Here is a 26872-nt window from a genome sequence, read left to right on the forward strand (position 1 = left end):
ATCTACAAGGTCTTTATACTTTGTTATGGGAGATTTTGGGATATCCTATGACGTGCCGCCAAAGGCTTGCATTGTCTCACAACCACCAACTCAAATGGGAAGAACGATCATTGCTTCTAGAAAAGTGCTTCCTAGATAGAGAAGAGATCTCCTCCTCCTTGAGAGTATGAAGCAAATTCAAAATCGGTGGAATCTTTTTCTTAAATCCTTAGTCCCCAAAGTGTTAAGCATTATAATATAAATCCTTGAAATAAGGATAATTCTAATTTTTATTTTAAGGCTTTCAACTATTGAAGTCCTTTAACTTTAGGAATTATTGTCATTTTTGTTTTAAAATATATGATTTTTTTATATAACAACAACAATGAGGATTGAAATTTAACATAATAGACAAATGACAATTTAAGCAACAATTTTTAAAAATATTCTTTGTTTGAGACTTCTCTCGTGAATCAAAATGACATTTTACCCTTTAATTTTTAGATACAATTATATTTTCACAATATATACACATTTTAATATAAAATTTATGGTTAAAAATTACATATTTTAATTATAATTAAAAAATAAATATCAATTAGTTTAATTTTAAAATAAGCAAACTTTCTCATAAAAAATAAACACTTTAATTAATAATTAATGGGTTTAATAATAATTATTGTTGTTTGTTATTGTACGTTGTTGGATTTAATAGTTATTGTTGTTTTTCTTCTTGTTGCTGTTATGGTGAAATCACTCTCAGATAAATTTTATCGTCTATATATTGATTAAAAGAAAATATGATCTTTTAAAAAAGATGTATGAAGGTTTACTAATCGCAGTAATTTCAGTTCATATTGAAAGATGATAATATTTTTAATCCTTGTAATATGAAAGAAAAAAAAATTATTTTAGTCCTATGTTCAAATGTCATCTACTTATACAATACCAAAATAATATTTTGGAAGAAAAAACATATACATGGTAGAATGTTTGATAATAAAAATTTAAAAATCAAATTGAATTGTCATATAAATAATTTTAATTCATTATTATGTGAAGTTTCTAATAGCATTTGGGCAAATAATCTAAAATAGTCAGTAATTCATTAAAGTTGTGTAAATTATTCTCTTTTCATCATTAAATTCATTGCCTCCTTTACATGGTCATCATGCTTGCGAGCTTCACATGCCTCCTTAGTCAATAGTCGGTAATTTGCACTTTCAATATGTTTTGGTAAGAACAAACTAGTCTACTTACCTTTAATCATATTATTTGAAAGTGAAAGCTAGTGTACTTAACTTTCTACCAAAGTGTGGTTTTGAAACCCCTTGGAGGATACTTAAAATCTCATGTCTGTGGGTAATCTTTTCCTGAATGATCCCCCTATGTCCAAGGTTATATATATTTTTAAACATATAGTAATAGTGCCACATTTAAATAATCTTCTAGGTTGAACCGTGCTTGCCATTTAGCAGCCAGACTTATCAATACCGTCACCCCAATAGTATTGGACCATTGGAGTTTCTTGCCTTACTATCTCATCAACAATAAATCATATTGTTTTTAAACCATTGAATATGAAGTCAGCAAAGTGTTTTCAGTCATCAATAACAATTATCACGTTGAGTTTAGTTTCATAGTTCAATTGAAGCTATTGAACTTATCAAAACTTAATTTCTCAATTTACTATTTTTTTCCTTAATTTTTAAGAGTAAATTTTAACTTTCATAAAATTTATTGTACTACAAGTCAGTAGTAATAACCATTGTAATATCAATGAGTTTGATAAAAAAAAATTGACAAATTTTAGTAAATTATTGAAAGTAGATACTTTTTTTAAGAAATCTATTAGTTCAAATGTTATTTTAAGTAGTGTTTGAAATAATTTACAAGTTAGTAAAAAAATCATTTACATATCAAACACTTTTATTTTAATCAAATAAAATATAAAATAATTAAAATAACTTGAGAAACAAACTCGAATCAAATCTCAATTAATCATGGTAACAACATAGGCATTTGGTTAGGAAGCTCATTTTGGATAAGTTACTAACTTTAAACTGTTGATTTGATAAGCTAGTGGAAATATAATATAACTTATAAGTTAGGAGCTACACGCTTATTTTCAATTTTACCCCATTTAGTTAATTTCTAAACCTGGAAATTTCTTGGTGATTGGGGTTTCTTGATTGTCCCCTTTTCACATGTAGGTGTGGTTCAAATGACGCCAACGGTCGTTTTGGGCAAACCCAACCCAAGGGAGGCAAATGTGGCATCTGATGAAAGCCATAAGCGTCATGGATAAGGAATAAAACACCTCCACTTAATAAAATCAACCCTCTTGCTACTGCACTGCCATACCACACACAAGTGCGTAATGACACAACAAAATTAAATTTTAAAAGTATAAGATTAATTTGTTATTCATTAATTCTATTTTTTATGTGTAGAAATCAAAAATAGCTATTAAAAAATTTATAACAACTCATGCTCATTGTTTAACTAATCAACCCAGTTAGATCTTTTTTCATTATTTCTGATTTTAATTGCATTACTGTGGACTATGTATATGCTTTAGCGTCTATACTCTATAGTTTCCCTTCTTATATTTTGTTCTTTTGATTAAATCGTCTAATAAGTGAAATCGGTCGACTTAATCAATCTTAATTAATCCCCATAAATTAAGTTCAAATCCAACTCGTGTTCTACAATGTTATTATAAAAGAGTTTTTCGTGTATTCTTAGTATAATTTCTTGTGCTGTTAATCAAATAAAAGTTATATTAAATATAATTTTAAAACAATTATTATAAAAATTAATAAAATAACTATATAAAGCAATATGCGATTAGCCCACACTGTGAAACACATTTACATTGTGTATGCTAATTATATTCTATTATAAGTGATCTTCACTACAATTGATAGTTTGTCCTAATCATGACATAGGTAAAAAAAAAAAAAATCTTGTAATAGAAAATGTCACCAGTGAAAGATGGTATAAAAGTATGGCCTGATAATTTCAGAAATAAAACGAGCTTATTATGTCTTTTCCTTTTGATCTCCAACAATCCCTCTTTTAGTTGTCTATTTCTTAAAATTAGTATTTCTTTTACAATCTAGGAAATTAAAATAATAAGCTAATATATTTTATTAAAAAAATATTAATCAGCAGTTGAGATTTAAAATTGATCATTCATAAAAATTACTATGAAATAAGAGGAATGAGAGATAATAACAATTATTTTACATCTTCAAAAGTAAGTAAAAAAAACTCAATAAAGGAATAAGAATATTAAAAAAATGATAATATAATTAAAAGATAAAAGATAAAAAAAAAACTAAGAACCGATGGTTAATGCACATAATATGATTATTTTTTTCCAATTTATTTCATACTCAAAGTTCAATTAAAATTTAAACTTTAAACCACACAAATTAGTCTAACTTATGTCAAAATTGTTATTGTTATAAATTTTTACTCTTTAGGGGAAGTTTTATAGCTTAGCATTTATCAGTATCAGTCTTTTGCTTTTCTTTAGTACAGTATAATATTGGAATGCGATAAAAGATCTTCTCAATGTATGTCTAATATGAATGCATTATAAAGATAAAAGGATGCATTTATTTTTGGTACAGAAAATAATGCATTTTGTTAATAAACAATATGTTATGATATTATTAATAAATCATCAATGTATTGATACGCACACACTCACTATATATTGAAAACTTAACACACATACAGAGAGGCTTCTCTGTTTGACACACAGGCCAAGCATAAACAAGTTGGAATCTCTCAGATGAGTTGCTTTATAACCTCATACTCATAGATTCTGCAGTGAGTTATGGCAGAAAACAAAGACGAAATCTATTCTGAATGTTCACCAGGCTCAAACTCTCCAATGGGTAGCAAGTGCAGATACTTGTTTCATAGATTATGCGGTTGTGACACTTCATGGAACAAAAACAGCACCCCAAAGAGTCGAAGAATTTTCCACAGAGATGTGGAAAAAGAAGAATTCCAGTATGCTAGTAGTCACTGTCTCTCATCCTACTACAGTGTCTTTGTGGTTCGACTAGCAATCATGGTCAGTGATTTTTTTTCCCTTAAGTTTTGCTAGTAACTCAAAGATTGACATGTAGAAACATATTCTTATTTCTTACTTATATTAGAGATTACCTAAGTGAAGGCAAGAAACTAGTTGTGATGGAAAGAGTGAAAAATTAATCACTAACCACACTATTATTTTGTTTTCATGCAGGTGATGCTAGCCATCTTGATAGGGTTGCTCACTATACTGACATGGCATTTCACCAAGATTTATACAGCAAAATCACTTCGCAGCTTGGCATATGGTTTGCGTTATGAACTTCTGCAACGCCCCGTTTTGAGGATGTGGAATATTTTAAACTCTACTTCTGAAATCACTACAGCTCAGGTCAAACTGTCTCAGTATGTGATCAGACGTCACAGCAACCCTGCGACTCAAGCAGAGCAAGTTGAGGTGGACTCTAAGACACATACCCTTTTACAAATACAAAGTTAAATTTAACGCTTGAATCATGTAGTATTATTTTGATGATTATAAATTGTATATTAATAATTATGTTATATATGTTAAAGTGAAATTATATAATAAGGTATCAACTGATTTTTAAATTGCACCAATTTTTTTTTTTATTTGTAGTAGTTGATTTACTCGATCAGAATTCAGAACTTTCAATCTAACAGTTTGAATTGATCAAATTCAGCATCATAAAATTTATTAAGTGGATTATTGTGTTTGATACAATATTAGCACTTACCATATTAACCAATTATGTCTTGCTCATTTGTAATGTTGTAACTCTAGCAGCTGTATGAAGCGATGAGGGCTGTAACATGGGCGTTATTTGCTAGTCGAAAAGCTCTAAACTCTATAACTATCAATTATAAGAATGGATTTGTTCAAGCGTTCCACAGAGATCTTAAGGACAACAACACATTTTACATCTATTCTGATCTTTCAAATTACTCCATGGGTGCTAGCAACTCTAATGAGGTCAATTCCATTTCAAAGCACCGAGCTTGGGATGATAAAGGCCTTCATGGTAACTATTCTTCAATCTGGTACCGAGAACCACTTGACCCTGTGAGTGGTGAAAAGATTGGAAAAGCTATGAAAATTGCACCTGAAGACTTGATCAACATCGCTGGACTTTCCCAAGTGCCTGACGGTGTAGCTTCGTGGCATGTCGCAGTGAGCAAGTTCACAGATTCACCATTGCTTTCAGCAGCATTGCCAGTTTGGGACTCTTCTAATAAGACTATTATGGCGGTTGTGGGGGTCACAACTGCACTTTATAGTGTAGGACAGCTAATGAGAGAGCTAGTTGAGATGCACAGTGGCCATATGTATTTGACATCTCAAGAGGGTTACTTACTTGCAACTTCCACAAGTGCACCTCTACTGGAAACTTCAACAAAGCCTCCTAAGCTTAAGATGGCTGTTGACTGTGAAGACAACGTAATTCGACTGGGAGCTGAGTGGTTACAGAGAACTTATGGGAACAATTTTCCTCCAAGTCATGAGATTCATGTAGAGAATGTCAAGCTAGGTCACCAGAGATATTACATTGACTCATTCTTCCTAAATTTAAAGAGACTTCCTTTGGTAAGTTTGAAGATACATGCTACACTTATTCCTTACATTTGATCTTGCAAATAGCATTACTTTTGATGATAAGGTAGAATGTTGTAGGTAAAATTTATGCCTCTATTTCATTTCTGTTTTAAGTCACCAACTACACTTTGTACAGGTAGGTGTGATCATCATACCAAGAAAGTATATCATGGGGCAGGTAGATGAAAGAGCCTACAAAACGTTGGTTATTCTGATATCTGCATCATTATGTATTTTAGTCATTGGATGTGTTTGCATTTTGATATTGACAAATGGAGTATCAAAGGAAATGAATCTAAGAGCAGAACTGATAAATCAACTGGAAGCAAGAAGAAAAGCAGAGGCATCAAGCAACTATAAAAGTCAATTCCTTGCAAACATGAGGTTTGTTTTACAAGTATAGTTTTGGAAACATAAAAGAAGATCTTGGCTTATCCAATTTATGATATCTAAGTTTAATATTTAGAGAACAAGGAACAATTTATCCACCAATAATCAATAATGGCTTGAAGGCAATTACATGTACATATTTTATGTATTTCTACAACTTATTGTGTTATGAAACATGTTGATTGGTTACTATAAACTATATCCTATTTATGACACTGTACTCAAGCTATCCTAATTACCTATCTTTTCATTTGGTTTACAAGTCTGAGATGATCTTTTCATTGAGAATTCACAAATGTGCTTCATGGTTTCTTTCTTTGGTGTATTACAGTCATGAACTGAGGACACCTATGGCAGCAGTAATTGGGTTGCTTGACATTCTCATATCAGATGACTGTCTCACAAATGAACAATATTCAACAGTTACTCAAATAAGAAAATGTTCAACTGCTCTGCTCCGTCTTCTTAATAACATCTTGGATCTGAGTAAGGTGAGATATTAGCTAAATATTTTGTTCAAGAATAATTAAAAACTAATTCCAAGTTTCTTTACCACTGCACTTCTGCCAAAATCTTCCTAATAGTATCAAGACTTTTAGGTGGAATCTGGAAAACTGGTCCTAGAAGATGCAGAATTTGACTTAGGAAGGGAACTTGAAGGGCTTGTAGATATGTTTTCTGTTCAGTGCATGAACCACAATGTGGAGACTGTTTTAGACCTGTCTGGTATGATTCTCATTTTGGTAATGAGAGATTTTAATCTCAGTGAAAAGTAGATGATTAGAAGTTCTTTTAACAAGCTTTTAATCCATCTAGCCAATAACTGTTATCCTGCAGATGATATGCCAAAGGTAGTCCGTGGAGATTCTGCGAGAGTGGTTCAAATATTTGCAAATCTGATCAACAATTCAATCAAGTTTACTCCATGTAAGTCAACAATTTAATGTTCTACTTTTGTTACAATAGTGGTAATGAAAACAATATGAAAATGTTTAGCAGCTTGAAATAAAAAGTGTCGCAAAAATTTAAAATTGCTTTATTGGAAATGACTTCCATGGTCATCCCCCAAAATTTTGTCACAAAGTTTAACATTGGCCGGTTCCATTGCATTTCCTGAACCATGAGGTTAGAAGGTGATAAAAAGGCTTCTTCTTTTCAGGCGTGTTTCTCTTATGAGGAGTACTGCATAATGACTGGACTACAATTTGAGAGTTAGTTTTGGTTGATTTGTAGTTAGCTCCTACGTTGTGTAAGTTGTCAATCATTTGTGGGTTATCTGAACCCTATTTTTTCCATCTATAATGAATTTTACCTAAATTTCTAAAACAAAGTATTGAGCGATAATCTTTTGATTTTATTCATTTTTCAAAAAATAAGTATCATTTTATTTAAATAAACTTCATTAATGTGTGGAAGCATCAAAGTTGGTGATCTTCTATTGCTGAAGACATTTGTGATCATGTCAACATTCATTAGCAAGTTCCCTCAAAATCCCAAAGAATTTTAAATGGGCCTATTTCTATTATGAATCAATAATGCTCTGATAGAAGACTAATCTAAACTCTTTCAAATGTGTTGCAGCGGGTCATATTATTCTGCGAGGATGGTGTGAAAACCAAAATTCTTACGTTGGTAGTCCTCTTGACCAGAAGAAATCTCGGAGTTTACAAAAGTGCATAGAGAGGCCAAATGCAAACCATGCAAAGAGAACTTCTGTGAAAGATAACAAAGTGATACTTTGGTTTGAAGTTGACGACACAGGCTGTGGTATGAACCTAAAAGCTTGTCTGAAAAACAAAACAGAACCGTCCCTTTTGTATCAAAATAAAAAAACGATCCAAGTATAAACCACAATGATTTTCTTCCTATGTATGTGATATAGGTATTGACCCAAGCAAATGGGATTCTGTGTTTGAAAGCTTTGAGCAGGCTGATCCATCAACTACACGACTGTAAGGAATTTAAAATTTCAACAAAGATAAAGTCTTATATAACTTACTTTTAACTAACAAATGAGCATGATATTTCTTAAAAAAATGAACATGATATTATTATAGGAGATTGTCATTAAATGTCATTAAACTTCAAAATTGATATGAAACTTGTATCCTATGGTTTAAAAACCTTTTGAATGCTATGGGCTGAAGATTTATGGAGTTCTGAAACCTTTACTCATTTCAGGCATGGAGGCACTGGTCTTGGTCTTTGCATTGTGAGAAACTTGGTGAGTAAGACCCTTAATGTGTAAAGTTTCACATAAGTAAAGTACACTTATCAATTACCATTCATCAATCATAATGAATGTGTCCAATGAAAAGCAAAAGCAGAAAATGTGTCTGCACTGCACAAATATATGACCACATTATTTAGATAAGTGAAGCAATAATCAGCAACTTGTATTAAAAGAACAATAACAAGAGCATTGCTTTAGAAGAGTATGGTTTCATGTCAAGGTTTATCAATTCCCTTAGTATGTTTACTTTTCTCTTCTGGAATAAATTGGGAGATTTGAATATAATTTCCTTTGATCTGATCACTACTACTGTGGGGTGGCAGGTTAACAAGATGGGTGGAGACATCAGGGTTGTCAAAAAGGAGGGCTCAGGAACACTAATGCGATTATGCTTGCTTCTCAGTGCGCCAATGGATGTCACAGAACAACAGTGTGCAGTAGATTTGACAGACAATGGCTTAGTGGTGAGTAGAATCACTCTTCTGGGCCAATAATATTTATATAAGAAACATAATATGGTTATGTGCATGTTTGTGTATGTAGTAACTAAGCATTACTGAGACTCCAAAAAGGAAAAGAATTTGCACAGTTGATAACATTGCAACTGCTGCTGCAGTCTTTTAGTTAACTTTGTAAGTACCAAAGCAAAAGCAGAATGGCACCAGTCTTTTTTGTATACCTGTATCCTATAACAGGATATAATTTTCTTAAAGAGAGAAAACATTTTATGACAGATCCTTAATATAATGAAAATAATGTCTTTCTTTCTCTAACACTACCATATTCTGGTACCCATTTTTTCTTGAACCAATCATATTCTGTTATTCAATAACATGAAAGGATTTATTCAAAATTAGAAGAGGATACGAATCCCATAAATAATTATGTTTTGTTTAGCAAAAAAATGCATTGACTTTTGCTTTGATTTTATAAATAAAAGTAATTCATATTTAAAAATATATTGTTACATAACTGTCAATGTAGGTACTGCTTGCTCTGCATGGCAACATGGGTCGATTAATTACATCCAAGTGGCTACAGAAAAACGGGGTGTGCACAATGGAAGCATCTGACTGGAACGGACTAACTCAAATTTTGAGGGAACTCTTTCATGCAGGAAGTTCAGTTCATAATACTGACTTTGAGGCACACTATCCAGCAAAAGAGGAATTGAAGTCTAAACTACTCAACATAAGAGATATGAGGAACCCGGGTTTTGTCATTGTTGTTGACATTGGACTACTTGACTTGAGTACAGATATATGGAAGGAACAGTTTAACTTCCTCCACAGGTACTTTGGTAGAGCAAAGTTTGTATGGATGTTAAACCATGACACTTCCAATACCATAAAAATGGAGCTCCGTAGGAAAGGGCATATACTTATGGTTAACAAACCCCTTTACAAAGCAAAAATGATTCATATCTTGGAAGCTGTCATAAATGAGAGAAATCTTGAGCTACAAAAGAAAAACATGATAGCTCCAAGGACCACAATGAAAGAGGGTGATTTGCATGAGTTTCTTGAGATTGATTCCACTCATTTTGATGGTGCTAGCTCTGATGATTCTGACATATCAGAAATAAGTGGTTCTAATCCCGTTAGTGCTAATGGAGATAAACCAGTTGAGAAGCTAGAAAACTCTCATCCATCATCACCACACCATATGAATAACTGCCTAGTTAGATTAACAAATGAAAATGAATGTTTGGAAGAACATAATTTGAGGAAAGAAGAATCTTCTAGTCCCAGCTCCAGTTCTGCCACTGAAGACAACCAACCTAAATCACTATCCACCAAAGAATCATCATCCATTTCAACAGAAGATCAGGATGAAGATTCTGAATGTGGGGACACAAATAGGGTCACCAGCTCAAGTAAAGCAGTAGTAGATGGAAAGAAATCTCTTGAGGGCCTAAAGATTTTGCTTGCAGAAGATACACCAGTACTTCAAAGGGTTGCTACCATAATGCTTGAAAAAATGGGAGCAGATGTTGTTGCTGTAGGTGATGGACAACAGGCAGTAGATGCTCTCAATTGCATGTTCACTGCTGAAGACTGTAGAAGAGAATCACTCCAGAAGGAAAGAAACACAAGATCTCAAACAGAGATTTCGACTTGCCGTCCATATGACTTGATCCTAATGGATTGTCAGGTATGAGCTATAAAAAAAATGCATATCTCTTTAATTTTAAAAGTTTTAGGAACACAGATCATGCTTATAAAAGAATACCAACAGAGATTACCATAAAATTTTAAGGTTTAATTGTACTTTTATTTATTATCATCATTTTGTGAATTTAGTCTTTCCATTTTTTTAATAAATTTTTTTATATGATATTCTATTGTAGTGTTATGTTGGTGCATCCATGCTAATGTGGCAGTGTCATAAAGAGTGAAATTAACATTTCTTTTAAATATTATACGCCAAGTTAATGAAAAAAATTAAAATTGCATAATTAAATTTAAAATAGTAAGGAATCAAATTCACGATAAAAATGAGAGAGCTAAAATTGTAGCAAAGAACAAAAGTATAATTAAGTCAAATGTTAATATATATGTGTGTTTAGATAACATTTTCTTTTTTACAGTAAGTGAATATGAGTTTGTAATATTTTGATTCTTTGCTTCTTTGTGGAAACAGATGCCAAAGATGGATGGCTATGAGGCAACAAAAGCAATCAGGAAATCAGAAGTGGGAACAAGCAGGCACATTCCCATTGTTGCTCTTACAGCACATGCAATGTCATGTGATGAAGCCAAATGCCTGGAGGTGGGCATGGATGCTTACTTAACAAAGCCAATTGACTTCAAAATGATGGTGTCCACCATTCTTTCACTCACTAAAAGAACATCTTGACTTCTCTCTCATAAGGCCCATCAAACTAACAAAGGGTTGGCTCAGGCAACTAGAAATGTATAGAAGTTTACCGCATATTATTATATAAACATAAAAGAAATCATAGCTTGACATATGCATTCTAGAAATGTAATCCAATTTTCCTGACTCTTACTCTCATTTAGTAGCTATACTAGTGCTCTATTGTGTGTGCATAGAGAACTGCAATGTGCAGAAGGCCCAATTTCTGAAGTACTATTTAGTATTTACATAAATAAATAAATATATTAACTACTATGTAGGAAGAAGCACTACGGGTCCCCGTCAAAATAAATATGTAAGCAATCTGCCTTGAATTTTGATTATGAGTGTTAAATCGAGAAGTTTTCTGAAAGCATGTAAGTATACTTTTTCCCCCTTCCTTCGTTACATTCAAGACGGTAGGATATCAAATTAATTGATATTATTTATTATCATACACTTATGCAATAATGAAATAGAATAGATTATTGGATTCATTGAGTTTTTTCCTTCAAAGTTTCACAATACGATCGACCTTCACATTATTAATACAATACATTAATCAATTAAATTAATACATCAATTGATAATTTTTTAGAAACCATATATGTAAGTTAAAAAGAGGCTATATAACACCAACTTGTTTGATTATTATTATGGTTTAAATCATCGTCCCCATCTACTTCGCGTTATTAACACTGACTTATTGTTTAAAATATTCAAAACTTGTTATGTTATTTGGATTAGATTATTTTTAAAGATGATTTCCATAATTGAATTGCATTTGGGGGGAAAATCTATCTAATAAAGAGTTGTCAAATAAGCCGCGTATATATTTTTTGAAATTATTCAGTCAAAAATTATTTTTTTGAAATTCAAGATATATTTGCTGACTTGAAAAAATGCTTAGTTGAAGAAGAAAAATAAAACATCTATGGAAAGAAGAGGAAAAAATAGATCATTTGAGATAAAGTAATATTTAAAAGAAAACAAAAACAAGGAGAGATTCATCTACTCTCCTCCAAACTATAATTATATCAAGAGATCTCTTAAGCTATGAATGAAGGACACCTTGAAACCTTTTGGCAAGAAAAAGTTGGTTCATCTTGGAAGTTTTTAGGTATTGGATGGGTAGCAACATAGTTTGTTCATCTTGATCAGCTTGTTTTAAGGCAAGAAAAGGAAGAGCTGGATAAGGACATGGTTGAGACCCTTCAAGTTCAAGAGAAGGTTGACACTCTCCTTAACGAGGTGAAGACAATATCGACTATGGTTCAAGAGGCACTAAGTGTATTAACTATTAAGTATATTTGTAAGGCTCTCATTTGATCATGATAGTGTTTCTTGTGTGATGATGCGTGAAGGACACATTTGTATTGAATCCTTTTGGATCGTGATGATCTTTGCTAACGATTTTGTGGTCATAATTTTTTGCTTCACACACCTACATTAGGTCTTATGCTCACTAGGAGGGTTCTCGAACCATAGGAAGCATTAGGCTTATGGTTGGTTTTTTGGTATGTATTGGGTTAGGATGTTTCACACACCTAAATTTTATTTTTCATTTTCATGATGATAGGTGATTAGTTGAATTCGAGAGTACAAATTTTTGCGTTCACTACATTTATGTACCACTTATTTAATTTCAATTTTTAAGATTTATATATTTTAAATGAACGACCATAATTTTTATACAAACAAATTCATTGCTAATATTTTCATGAAAATTTTCATTTTCAATTTTAAGTCATTCTTATAAATACAAAATTATATGTTATTACCATTTTATTTTGCATATTTAGCATGAAAATATATTTTATCTTCTGTATATATGAACTAGAATAACTATCTTAAATAAAAATAATTTTAAGAATTATTTTTAGCAATAACGTTTTTAATTTTTTTTCTTAAACAAAAGCATTTTTAGTAGTTGTTATCACTTTTATTTATCATACTTAAATGTTATTCCTAATTTTTATTCTTTTCAAATATATATTTCTTAGTTTTAAATTTAATTATTTAATAACCAATTCAAAAATATTCCTTCTCACTTATAATGATTGATTATCTAGCGTTCCATATCTTCAAATTACACATTTTAAAAATTCAAAATCCCTAAAAAAATTTCAATTCAAAATTAGATTTAAATTTCATATATTTAATCTATATTTTAATACTTTAAATCTCACATTTATTTGTCAAAAAATTGTAATATATCAAAATCTTTGATTTTAGTGTCTAACCTTTAATTAAATATTCAAAATAACAGGTATAAAACTTCTTTAGGATTTGTAGTAAAAAAAAATATTTCTTTAGGATTTATTATACTCTTCTTTTTTTGTTAGTAGGAATTGAAAATAATTCAATAAATTTATAACACTCACACATTTTATTTAATCTAAACTTTTTTTATATTTACTATACTAATTAACATGCATGTTATTTCACGAGTTTTGAGAAACTCCAAGAAAATACAATTGCAAACTTATAACTAATTATTGGTTTTGACCAAATAATAAGCATTTGATTTAATGGCTTTTTAAATGAGCTAAACAAACTTGATTGATGTTAAAAATTAAAATGCAAGGGAAGGAGTTTTATTGGTTTATTATTTAACTCTAGTTGCAGATATTTTATTTTACCACTTGAAGTCCGAAATTATGATTGGTCCACCGTTGCATGATATTAATTTTCAAAAAGTAACATATAAACCTATTTAGATAAAAACATAATTAAAGATATAAAATGAAGATTATATTTAAGGGACATTTGGAAACTTTTGAAGTGCACCAATTATATACAAGCTTTTTTATTTGTGGGAAAGAAGAAAATCAAACAAGTGTCCTGTTGTGGGGACTAGAACATTTATGTTAATAATAGTCTCTTCAATTGGTTTTTTTGTTCAGTTCACGTAAGTAACCCAAGATCACGGCGGTTAAGACAATAGCAATTCCTATAACTCCCTTGGCCAATATGGAACGATGATTCTTGAAAATAAAGCCCAGCTCTGAGAGTTTTTTGTGTGAGGTTGCATAATCTGAGAAAAAAGCATCTTCATCCTACATAGTACAATTGAAAATTATTAGTGTGAACCAAAATTCTTTTTATTATTATATTGATAAAAAAAATAGTGACAGTAAAATGTTTTCAACTCTTTGTCTGTAGTTACCTTCGCATATAGTTCAACATACTTGCGGAAATTAGGATCTTCAACTAGAGCCTTGTCTGTGGGAAGCTTCAGTAAATCTTTTGACTCCCCTCTCAGCAATTCCCTGTTTAGTGTTACGAGAAATTTCAATTATTTTTATTTTTATACATTTTAAATAAACAAACAATTGACGTATGTAGTGTAATTGAACATCTTACACAAAATAGGAATTATCAAACTTCAAAGGGTCCTTTGTCCATTGACCATGAAAGTCAGAACGATCTTTATGTGCCTTACCCTTAAACGAATACAAACAATTGAAGTGAATTGGATGAGATTAAGTGTATACTTTAACTATATACTAATTAAAGAACTTTAGGATGTAATATTGTTTTTACCAAAGTGTGACCTCCGGATAGAGCCACAATGTCTTTGTCACCTAGACCCATGCGATAAAAGATATCTCTTAGATGCGACGCACCTGAAATTATTTCATATACATCGATGAATTTTTTGAAGAGATTTATCCATGTGTTTTCAGGCTGTAAAATAATTTTTGATTATCATCTAATCATAAATCATTATTTGAATTAATTTTAAATATTTATTTTAAAAATTAATAAATTTATGATATAAGTTATAATTAAAAGTGTCAGTGTATAGTCATTTTGTCTTTTGGCTCCCCTTAATTATATACATATAAAAAAAAAATTGTTCATAGGCTTTTGGCTACTCCAAAAGTTTTAGTCAAAGCTAGTAAGTATTGAACAACGTTTAACGTAATGAAATGGCTATTTATACGATAAGCAGGTTGCAAAATTCAACTCTTGTCAAATGGTAACACTATTGAACAACAGCAGAGCCAACCCATGGGAGAGCTTTTCACGTTAATTGACTTTTTAAGTAACCATGTTATTGGATAACACTTCATTTTGTATTTGTTAAAAATAATTCATTTTGTTTTCTCCTTTCTCTCTAGCATCTAAGTGTCCAAAGATTGTTTTCCTAATTAGTGTGACATTTTACATAAGGGAGTATTATTATAAATTAAAAGTAAGGTCGCAAAATAGTTTTTATCAAGGGAAGGAATGGCAGAAAAAAACTGGAGACGAAACAATTAGCACAGTGATCGATTTACCTTGTTTGGCATCTGGAAGACGCCCCTCTGCTGGAGATTCCAATGAATCCTAGTATAATAATAAAGAAAAGTAGTATATAGTAAATCTAAAGATAATGTTATCGAAGAGACCAAACAAAACTTGCGCATGAAACATACTTTTCTCCCGGGAACAAAGTTAATAGTTGGCCCCCCGGTAACTTCTACTGCAACAACACCAGCTAGCTGAAATACAAATCCAATCACAGATATACAAGTTAATCTATGACTCCAAATATCAATGAAGGGAAAAAAATTAGATACCGAAACCAAAACTAGTTTCTTATCACGAGAAATATATATATATATATATATATATATGTGTGTGTGTGTGTGTGTGTGTATGTATATACCAAAACTAAAAAAATAATTAACCTGGTAAAGGTCGGCATATGAAATTTTTGGATGTTTGGCCTTCACTTCCTCTATTATCCAAAGAAACCAAAACTAAATCAGTGAGGATTAAACTGATAGAATATAAGAGAATTTAATTTCATCAAACTAACCACAGAAGGCAAGTGCTGTTTCCAGTCCCTTGTTTGCTGCGTGATTCAACTCTTGTCTGTTTCTGATAGAACCATTAGGGCCTCCTGTGTTTGTTTTAGCATCGTAAGTACCAGCATCATGCCACCTACAAATTATATATTATTGTCACTAGATGTTTGCTATATGAAATTAATGTTCTAAATATATGGATATATAGAGAAAGAAATGAAACGTACGCTAATCGAAGCATGAGAGGGGCGCAGTTTCTGTTGGAGATAAGAGCGCGAAGGTCACGACGAGCCTTCTCGATTTCCTTCAGATACTCAGCATCAACTCTAGGCTTTGCCATTGCACAAGTTAATTATAAATTGCAGGTGCAACGTGCACTTTGTTTTGTGGGAGAGGAAGGAGCAGGTGTGGAGAGGCTTTTGCGTTTGAAGGGTTTTTATATGTAGCGAGAGAGAACAGGAAGCTGATGTTGATGCTGGTATTCCAAGTAAGGGATTTCATTATTCCTTTGATTACTTTGCTGCAGCTAGAGATAAAGAATTTGCTGTCGTCATTCATTTGTTTCCTTCACAAGGAGAAGATTCAGTTCTAACAGCCAATAATATTAATTAACGTGATTAATATGAAAGTTAGATGTTGCTTTCTTATAAAATCATTGTTATGACTGGAACTATAAACTACCATAGTACCATCATATATAAAATAGAGACTCTAACTTGCATGCAACACAAATGATATATATAGTTATTAGTAAAAGGTTGGGACAGGTAAGTTAACCGGTGAAGTTTGTAAAGAAGTAATATACTATTCATAACATCAAAACTTATGCGACATTCCTGCTTGTCAAATTGAAAAAGTAACACTCTTTGTTCAATAGAAAATATTTTGAAACAATTCCCATCCCAAACCACGGGTGAGAATCATGAGACGAGATGGCCTTTATGTCTACTTCCAAATGCTAAAAGAGAAATATTATATATTATTTTCATACAATTTTTTATAAAATAAGAGAGAGTAATGAAAAATAGAAATTACTATATAGTTTTATTACATGAATAAAATAAAAATATACTAGTAATATGTTGTTTCAATATACTACTCTTTACTAGTATATTTCTTAATATTGATTTGTACTTTAATGAAAATCACCCAATTTTAAGTTTTACTTTTATTTAATGAAGTTATGCTTATGCTTTTGATTTTTTAAATATTAACTAGTAATTAATAATAAAAATATATATTAGAGAATCTGTTTGAGATCCCTAATCTTGAACCCAAATACACTGTTTTAAAATTGTTGGAGCCTTGGAGGATATCCCCCATCCGTGCATCTGATCTGGCACTGACCCTTAGGGTATGTCTTGCCCTGCGACATGCATGTTACTTCATGTTTCATAAAGAGAAAATTACCCCTTAAATTACAGTATAAGCCCTGAGAGGAGAGGGGTATTCTCGTCCACTTAAATCCAAACATAAAAATAAAACTTACTGTCTTTTTTAATTGCAGGCTCTCTGCCCAAAGCCTCTTGTCTGTGTGCTACTTCTCTTTCTCCATTACCATTGCTGCCACTCTACTAAGAGAGAGAGAGAGAGAGAGAGAGAAAAATGCAGCACATCACATAACCTAAAATCCTCAACAAAACCCCATTCCTTAATTAGTAAACTGCATTATCTCTCTCTACTTTAGAGTAGAGAGATTCCGATTCAAGTTCAAGTGAAGGTTTTTGAGTTTTGACCCAAAAATAAAGTACCTTTGGCTCTTGCCAGCCAAAGCCAGAGTTCGAGGGCATTAAAATAGGCAACTTCTGCAGAACCACCACCACCACCCCATTTTTTGAGCATAGCAAAAGACACAGACACGAACCAACCTTTACTCGTTTCCCTCACTCAACCAAACTGATCCCATCAGAACAAAAAGAGAAGATGGGTTGCTGCCACTCCAAAATAGAGAGGGAAGAAACGGTGTCGCGTTGCAAAGCCAGAAAGCGTTACATGAAGCAGTTCGTGCAAGCAAGACACGCTTTTTCCGCTGCACATGTTATGTACATTCGCTCGCTCCGCGCCACTGGCTCTGCACTCTTTCAGTTCGCAAATGCCGAAACCACCGTCCTCCATCACCACCACCTTCCGCCGCGCCCTCAGCCCATCCCCCCGCCACCGCCGCCACGAACACCCACTCCCATGCCGCCGCCACCTCCTCCTCCGATGAGTCCTAGTTCCTACACGTGGACTTCGGACACAACCTCCTCCCCCGCCCTTCCGCCGCCGCCGCCGCCGCCTCCTCCGGTGTCTTCCTCCACCTGGGACTTCTGGGACCCGTTCATGACGGCGGCGACGGCGGTGGCTTCACGGTCGGTGACGGAGGAGGAGTGGGAGGCGACGACCACCACAGGGTCAGAGGTGGTGGTGATGGCGGCGGCGAGTGTGACGGCGCCGCCGTCTGCGGTGAGCGGGTTTTCCAAGGAGACACCTAGTGAGCTTGCAATGGTGGTGTCGAGGAACAGTACCAAGGATCTTGTTGAAGTTATCAAGGAGCTTGATGACTATTTTCTCAAAGCTGCTGATGCTGGTTCTCATGTTTCTTTGCTCCTTGAAGTTCCAAAGTCTGGATTTTCTGATAACAGTAAAGCATGTAAGCCACCCTTCACTTGCATGTAACAATTTTTTGAGTGTTAGGTGTTAACCCCTTTTGTGGGGTGTGAATCTCTCTGAGATTTGCTTGTGGCAAATGGGAGTTAACCTTATGTTGAATTGACCCCCTTGTTTATTTTTTGTTTGATTTTGTATGTTGTTCAAGTTGGTAATTTTTCTTCAGGATTTTTTGGATTTTGAAGGGTTGTGTTTGTAATTGTTGTTTGTGGTAGGTAAAGTGCACAGCTATGGGTGGAGTTTGAGTCCGTCCTTGTGGGCTTGGGGTTCGAGTCCAAAGCTGAATGGGTTTGGCAAGCTGGCTGAGGGAACTCCTGTTTCTGTTGGTGGTACTTTTGGGGTTAATGGAGTTGGAAGTGTTGGGCACTGTTCCACTGTGGAGAGGTTACATGCATGGGAGAAGAAATTGTACCAAGAGGTCAAGGTGTGTTGCTTTTTTGCTGAGCTGAGCTTCCTTTGATAATAATAATAATAATAATAATAATAATAATAATAATAAAAGGAAAAGGAAAGGGAAATAAAGGTTGGAGAGGATTTCTCTTTTTTGGGCATAAAATTTGGTGTGGGTCTGGTGAAGAAGTCTTGTTCTTTACAAGTAATTGGTGCTATGGTTATGTGTTCATCTACTTAGATTGAGTTCAATTTTGCATTTCCTTGTCTCCCTTTTGGAGTCCCCTCTAAATCACTTGAAGAGGAAATCCGACTTTTTCTTTAGATTCATTAGATGATAATTGGATAATTCCCATTAATCGTTGTTTAACTTTTCTAATGTTTGCTTTGGTGGGTTAAAGAATGCTAAGACTACAAAGATGGAGCATGAGAAGAAGCTGGCACTCCTAAGGAAGGTGGAGATGAAGAGAGCAGACTATGTGAAGACAGAGAAGACAAAGAAAGAAGTGGAGAAATTAGAGTCACAAATGATGGTAGCTTCTCAGGCCATTGATAGTACATCTTCTGAAATCATCAAATTAAGGGAGGTAGAGCTCTACCCTCAACTAATTGAGCTTGTAAAAGGGTAAGTTCTCTCATTTTAGAGTCCACTTTATTTTTATAGCTTAACTTTGTGTCACAAATGGGATTGATGGTCATGAGCTAAAGGAAAAAGTTATCCAGCAATAGTAAAAAACACTTGTTTAGTAGCATATAAGCAACTGAATCTTAAAGCAAGGGATGCATTTTTTTTTTTGTTGGGACCCTTTTGGGGTCTTAGCTTGATGGTGGGAGTGGGAAAAGCTAAGAGGCATGGCATGCATAAGACGTGGGAGCTCGCTTTTGTTTCAAGGAACTGAGTTAAAGCTTTTTACTATATGTAATAGAATGGAAAGTCAACTACAAATTGGGTCAGAATATATACATGCGTAGCATCAGTGACAGTAGAAACTATTTTGCTTTTGACTGCTTTATAGTTTTCACTGATTTAATTTTGTGCTTCAAACTTGTTTTCGGCGAAGACAAACCTGACCACCCGCTTGACTGTGACAAGTACAATCCATACGGCCCAAAAATCTCATATTTGATCAAGTTTAGTTTCCTTAGGATCAGGGCTTTTCGCTTCTAAATCCCCTATTTCTTGGACTCGACATTAGTCACATTATTGTATCATATAATTTCCCATTGGACTTTCAATTGGATAAATGATGATATACATGTACCAATGGACGGGATGGTATGGTCCCCGCTTGATGATTCTTATCTGTGTTTTCTGTTCATAAATCATGATATCCTTTTTACTTTGGCAACGCGTACAAACAATACTTAGTTAAGGGACACTTTGAAAAACGTGATATACTCTCTGTTGGGAACAGGCAAAACTGTTGCCATAATTTGACCCTAGTCGAACGGTTTAAAACTCAAATTCTTCGATGACCATTTTATTTACTTTCATCACTGAATAGTTGTCCTGGCTCACATCATTGTTGCTTACTTGCTTCATAAATATTCATTGTCAGTGGCATAACTGACATTACAATACAAGAATGCAGACTATTTTTTTAGATAAATTTCTTCATAAATATTTTGGATAAACACTTATAAAAGAAGAAAATGAGAAAGTGAAAAAAATTGACTTTCTTCAGTAAGTTTAAATCAATTTATGTACTTAAATTTTTATAGAAACTCTCTCATCTAACTGATAAAAAAATGGTGACTCATAACTTGATTTTAACTTATAAAAAAAACTTAATTCATTTTCTTCTTGTGTTTATAGATAAGTTTATCATAATAATGTTTAGAAAGAAATAAATAATCCTTTCTCAGCATTGTGTGTTTGTTATGTTGCAGATTAATGTGCATGTGGAGAAGCATGTATGAGTGTCACCAAGTCCAAAAGCACATAGTTCAGCAGCTAGAGTACCTCAACACCATACCATCAAAAAACCCTACATCTGAGATTCACAGGCAATCAACTCTTCAGCTGGAGCTTGAAGTACAGCAGTGGCACCAATCCTTCTGCAACCTCTTCAAGGCCCACCGCGATTACATCCAATCCCTCACAGGTTGGCTAAGGCTCACCCTTTTCCAGTTCAGCAAAACCCCTCTAAACCGAACCCCCGAGGAGTCTAAGATATACACCCTTTGTGAAGAATGGCACCTCGCCGTCGACCGCATTCCGGACAAGGTAGCATCCGAAGGAATAAAAAGCTTGTTGACAGTTATTCATGCCATTGTACTGCAACAGGCAGAGGAGCAGAAACAGAAGAAGAAGTCAGATTCCGCATTCAAAGAGCTCGAGAAGAAGGTGGTTCAGCTGCGGTCCTTGGAGTGCAAGTATGGTCCATACTCCATGCCAGAATCATCTGGTAGCTTGAGAACCAGGGACCCGGTCACCGAGAAGCGCGCTAAGGTGGATGCCTTGAGAGCAAAGGCAGAGGAAGAGAAGAGCAAATACGACAAGTCAGTGAGTGTAACGAGGGCAATGACACTGAACAACTTGCAAATGGGTTGCCCTCATGTGTTTCAAGGGATTGTGGGGTTTTCAAGTGTGTGCATGGAGGTTTTTGAGTCTGTATACAACAAAGCCAAAGCTGCTGAACAGGAGCATGACGTGAAGAGAATATTACCGTAAGGGAGAGAATTCAAGTTGATATGTTATGTATAGATGAATATGATGATCATCACCCTTGCCCATATCCTTAGATTGCATTTACACCTACCAATATCATGAATCATGATATAATATACTTCTCCTAAACCCACTCTTATGTGGAGGCCAGTGGGAGAGTGCAATCTAATTCACCGTTTTTTTTGGGCAAGTTTTGGTGTAGAATCTTTATCCGTAAGCACTTATCATGGGTTTCACTTGAATTGGTTTCTTTATGTACTGTTAATATAATTAATTCTATATAGTGGAGAAAATTTGATGATTATAGTACTGAGAAGTTTGTTGCGAAGTTGTACGTTTTGCTAAGGAATAATAATATGGATCTTTCATTTAACGTGCGTGTCTTGTCAATGCGTTCAACCAATAAAATAAAACGAATCACTGATCCTGTCACGTTTCCTGCAAGAACTCTTTTGTTGCAATTATTTGTGCGGAATGGAATTTAATTTGGTACGAGGACTGCCGACCAAACCTACTCTATAATGGATTTAAAATCCTTCTTCTAATAACCGAAAATTTGAAATAAAAATGTAAATGTTAAATGGTCATAATGGATTTTTTCAATAATTATTTTTATGAAATGCTGAATGTGATATTCCGTTTGTTTGCTGGATAAAACAAATCAAATCCGATTCTACTACTGACCGCATGGCTTTGATGTCATGGATTTAAAAATGTTGAATTGGAGATATTTTAGAAAATTCTGGAACTTTAAAAAAAAATGTAAATTTTTTTAAAATGTTTTGGAGAAACTTTAGAGTAGTGGAGAATTCTATAGAAGTTTGTGACAGAATGTGAAAACCTCATGAATATTCAAGATGTGTGAAACCTTATGAAGAGTATAAATGATATGAAAAGGAGTAGAAAAGTGTAGAGACTCCTAGAATATGTGGAGCATTTTAGAGAATTAATCTCTACCATAGGATATAAGTAATCTCCATCATTCATTGTGGAGATGGAGTAGTATAAATAAGGGTAGAAACTTTCATTCCTAACCATTCAAGACAAGAGTGAATCCACTAGAGTCTCCTTGAGAGAGAATATAAATAGATTGAGAAGTCTCTATTCTCAAGAGTGAGTCATCCTAGATTGAGTAAATTTTGTAAATACATTCTTTTAACCCTACTATTATTTTGTATAGTGAAAGAATTTTCATATTAGAGAATTACAATCGTGTACTCCCATTACTACCTTTAATTACAAAGTGTCTATTTTATTTTAACTTGACGAAGCGTGGGAGTTGGAGTTTTCCCAACAAAAAATTTGGCTGGTCAAACTAACGGGTTAGAGTGTTAAAAAAAATCATTTATTTTTTTCAGAAGAAAAAAATCAATTAAAACTTAGTTAGATAAAACCTGTTTATATCAATTCTTCCAAAAAAAATACCTTTTTTTAAGCTTTTTGAGAAATTTTATTATAACATATTTGTTAAATAATGAATCTTATTATTTTAACTTTGTATTATGAAAATGAAAATTTTATCTTAGATAATCTTTTGTTAATTTAAAATTTTACATAATTTAATTTATATAACTATTATTTGATGTTATGTAATATATTAAATATACATTTAATTATTAGATTTGCTAACCTGTATTCATTTTTTGAAATGTGTATTTTAACAAATCACACCTCCAGTGCAGTTTCAAAATTCAAAGTTGTCGTTGGTGAAAAATACTTTTTTTTAAAAAAAATAAGTATACATTAAAAATTAAAAATTATTTAAAGATAATTATTTTAAAAGTTAAGTTATTTTGACCATATTGTGAATAAATTTTTTCTCTTAAAAAATGCTTTTTGAAAGTTACACTCACCTTAAAAAAACTTAGCAAAAGCACTTTATATATATATATATATATATATATATATATATATATAACTTACAAAAATCCTCCTAAAAAGCAAGTGTATGTTAAAAATTTCCTTTAGCAATTACCAATTTAACTTTTAACTTTGATTCAATTGCAATTCAACTAATTAATTATTGGCAGGTTCTTTACAAGTTCATTGATCCATATTTGAAAATATGGACTGGTGTCCTGTAATATATTTTTTTAACATTGACATTAATAATTCAGGAAGTATTGTGATATGAATGAGACTATTTAATCATAAATAACTTAACACAAACGGATCAAACTCTGACCAAAAAATTTTTTGCCTCTTTATTCATCCTGCATGTACAAGATTAATTGGATGCAACAGCACACTTGCGACGCAACCAAGTTAAACGTTTATCCCTTTTGAGCGACAAAAATATCTCCCTTGCATTAGGTTTGTCGAACAGCTCTAGAGCAGCAAAATACAGTTGTTGATCAACACCTTGCATCAAATCTAAGTCCCTAATACAGTCAGCCATGCTAAATCTAGCAATTTGTTGCTCTATGGCAGCTGCCCTCATCTTTGAAGCAGACGCCATCTCAAATATGGCATCTGCAATAGCATCATCAATTCCTTTACGCCCTCTTTTGCGGGTAGAAATTGCAGTAGGTGTAGTAGGTTGAACTGTTTGAAAGTCATTAGTAGCATCTTCCTCGTCCTGGGATTCTGATGAGGACTCCTCTTGGTGTGTGTTCAAGGGCTCTGGACAAAGAGTTGTATAAGTATGTTCACCCTCAGATGCAGCAAAATATTCATGCTTGCCGTTGGTTGCTGGCTCGGAGAATATTGTGCAAAGTTCCTTAAAGATTGAGCAGCCACCGGTTTTGACAGTCTCAGCATCAGGATGTTTCTGTAATTTAAAAAAAAAAAAGTTAATAAAGTATATTTATAGAGCACAGCTAACATCTCCTGTCAGTGATAAAGATATCCTACCGTACAAGCTATAATAGAAACTACAACAAAATGCCAGTAATATATAAACACATTCATTTCAACACCCTCATGAAATCAAAGTTGGTCTCATTATTTATTGTGTGTTTAGTTATACTTAATAAGAAAAATATTATTTTCTTTCTATCTCCTAAGAGCTTTAAAAAAATACTTTATCCAAAATAATCCAAACCGAACACATGCTTCATGGGTTCCGCATGGATTAATACTTTACCCAACAATAAAGAATGTGTTGCTAGAATTCTTCTAAAAAGTAACAGGGTTTCAATTTAAAGACAGATTATGCCACAACATTCTCAAATTGTTAACAACACTTATTCCACATTTTATCATTAAAATGAAAAGCAAATTTTTAGAGAATTTCAAATTAATCTCAGATGGGCTAATCCGGCTACTAAGCTTTATCTTCAGCTTGGTGAGAAAAAAAAAATTAAGAAACATTTTTCATATAAAGCATCCATGAATGTTGATCCTCGTTAATACTTAATAGCTTGTTTAGTTCAAATATTTGAAAGGGAAAGGAGGTAAATATAGGGGACAAAATCCACACCTCCCCGTTTTTGTCTTCCCTCCAATGTTAAGGAAATTAAGAGAAGAAAAATACTTTAAGTTTATGGGCTGTGCTATAATTTAATCATCCTTAACTTAATTGAACACTGGAGTTTACTGTCTTTATCTATCTACCATGACAGTATAATAGTAAAATATTTTATTTTTCCTCCCCTCCTCTATTAAACAAGTTGTCCCTCCATGAGGAATTATTGTATGGTCCGAGACCACCACGTGACATGCAGTCAAGTTTTTCAATTTATGAAATAGTTAATAAAACTCAGTTGAGTCATGGAGATCGTTGAGGACCATGGACACATGGTCCTAGACCATACAATAATTTATCATTCCTCTCCTCCCCTTCTTTAAACCAAACAGTCTACAAGGAAAGGTCATACTGACCATATGTCATATGATCAAAGTTTATTCTTTCAGCAGCACCATATTTTGATATTTAATTAATAACAACAAAATAAAAGATGAAGAAACATACCTTGATGTATTCAGCCCAAATTTCATCATTAGCTGTTATAGATCCTGTGGCTTCATCCCAACTAAAGTCACTTTGATCAAGAATGGACTTTACAATAATATACTGCCTCCTCAAGACCGAATATCGGTTTTTGAGTTGTTCCTTGTCCCACTTCAGACCTGTTTTTTTGTAAAATTCGTCGCAAATATATTTCCATGCTTTCTTATTAAATAAATTGTTATGTTTATTCCCTTTATGTACTTGGTCAACCATCAGTGCTGCAAGTATCTTGGTGAGTGATGTCGTCCACTTAGCCCTTGACTGATCCTGCTGCTGAGTTTCTAGTCTTCTTGATCTTGCAAGTTGGCCTGCCATCTATAGTTTAATGTACATAAGTATTTGATAAAGAGGGACATAAACACACACAATACCCGTGCAGACACAATAGTATGGTAATAACAAGAGTGCGTAGGTGTTTGGAACTGCATTCACATTTCACACAGCAAGAAATGACATCTAACTCAATGCAACATATTGTCCATGTGTAAGGACAAGGAATGCGTGCCCATTCTGAAGCAAATAGAAATAGCTTCTGCTTATGCTTACTGTTAGGACAAGGGATGTGTGTCCATTCTTAAGCAAATAAAAGTAGCTTCTATGTATGCCCGTTAAAATTTACGACACATGATCAATCCATCACCAAACACGCGCTGTAGATTCAGCCTCAATGTGGGTCTTAGTCACTTTGACACAATTCCAAACACATTGTGAATTCTATTTTATTTTTATTTTTTTTGCCATAGGATTCGAGTTGAATATGGCTAACAATAAGTAAAGGTGCACACTGCATAGAGTGGTGAATCAAAAAGTGCATTCAACACAAAACCAACACATTGACGATAAATGAGAGAATGGTTTGCACTGGTGAAATGGGCAGCATAGTAGACAAAAAATCTTGGTACGAGGAAGACACAAAAAGTCAAAGAAAACCCACAAAGAAGTATGATTCACAGTGCCAGCAAGCATACCAAACAGCGAAAAAGGGTAAAGACGTAAACTTTGTATCATTCAGAATCAGGGGAAGCGGATATATTTCAGTATGGGCATTTGATGTTGGTGATTTCGATTATTGATTCTCTAATTGCATTTTTATAAACCTTTTTGAAAACCCTAAAGCAGAGGGGAGAAGGAAAAATTACCTACGAGAAAACCCGATCTCTCCGGTTAAGATTGTTCCTTCGTTGAGATTACGACGGGAAGAAGAACAGATAATCCTTGAAAACAACCCTCGTCTGCTGCCAAGATAATTCTAAACAAGGTTAGGCAAAGTAAACGCTTTGTT

The 26872-nt window shown here is 33.3% G+C and overlaps 4 protein-coding genes across 5 annotated transcripts; 2 read left to right on the forward strand and 2 right to left on the reverse strand.

Moving 5' to 3' along the window:
- Positions 1 to 3686: 3686 nt before the first annotated feature.
- Positions 3687 to 11468, forward strand: LOC100807543 (histidine kinase 1). 2 transcript variants are annotated; one of them, XM_006590665.4, is made up of 13 exons: positions 3687 to 4072; positions 4247 to 4489; positions 4838 to 5638; positions 5784 to 6031; positions 6369 to 6528; positions 6637 to 6763; positions 6875 to 6964; positions 7619 to 7804; positions 7920 to 7989; positions 8219 to 8261; positions 8594 to 8734; positions 9255 to 10424; positions 10914 to 11468. In XM_006590665.4, the coding sequence occupies exons 1-13, from the start codon at positions 3830 to 3832 to the stop codon at positions 11127 to 11129; spliced, it is 3738 nt and encodes a 1245-aa protein (XP_006590728.1). In that variant the 5' UTR covers positions 3687 to 3829; the 3' UTR covers positions 11130 to 11468. The 2 variants fall into 2 exon arrangements, with proteins under 2 accessions (XP_006590728.1, XP_006590729.1); XM_006590666.4 differs by having other exon boundaries at positions 3690 to 4072; positions 4841 to 5638.
- A 2393-nt stretch (positions 11469 to 13861) lies between these two features.
- On the reverse strand, positions 13862 to 16418 carry LOC100806101 (L-ascorbate peroxidase 3). The gene is made up of 9 exons (XM_003537596.5): positions 16156 to 16418; positions 15940 to 16064; positions 15809 to 15858; positions 15554 to 15619; positions 15416 to 15464; positions 14676 to 14758; positions 14496 to 14575; positions 14299 to 14401; positions 13862 to 14188 (listed from the first exon to the last, which is right to left on the reverse strand). Exons 1-9 carry the CDS (start codon positions 16266 to 16268, stop codon positions 14015 to 14017), a joined length of 843 nt encoding a protein of 280 aa, XP_003537644.1. The 5' UTR covers positions 16269 to 16418; the 3' UTR covers positions 13862 to 14014.
- Positions 16419 to 17433: 1015 nt separating this feature from the next.
- On the forward strand, positions 17434 to 21942 carry LOC100808077 (protein ALTERED PHOSPHATE STARVATION RESPONSE 1). Its single transcript, XM_041006643.1, has 4 exons — positions 17434 to 18560; positions 18793 to 19001; positions 19369 to 19592; positions 20858 to 21942. The coding sequence occupies exons 1-4, from the start codon at positions 17852 to 17854 to the stop codon at positions 21639 to 21641; spliced, it is 1926 nt and encodes a 641-aa protein (XP_040862577.1). The 5' UTR covers positions 17434 to 17851; the 3' UTR covers positions 21642 to 21942.
- A 1877-nt stretch (positions 21943 to 23819) lies between these two features.
- LOC100808608 (L10-interacting MYB domain-containing protein) lies at positions 23820 to 26872 on the reverse strand. Its single transcript, XM_003538835.4, has 3 exons — positions 26730 to 26872; positions 25552 to 25905; positions 23820 to 24408 (listed from the first exon to the last, which is right to left on the reverse strand). The coding sequence occupies exons 2-3, from the start codon at positions 25903 to 25905 to the stop codon at positions 23866 to 23868; spliced, it is 897 nt and encodes a 298-aa protein (XP_003538883.1). The 5' UTR covers positions 26730 to 26872; the 3' UTR covers positions 23820 to 23865.

The sequence above is a fragment of the Glycine max genome, chromosome 11 (assembly GCF_000004515.6).
Source record: "Glycine max cultivar Williams 82 chromosome 11, Glycine_max_v4.0, whole genome shotgun sequence".
NCBI lineage: Eukaryota > Viridiplantae > Streptophyta > Magnoliopsida > Fabales > Fabaceae > Glycine > Glycine max.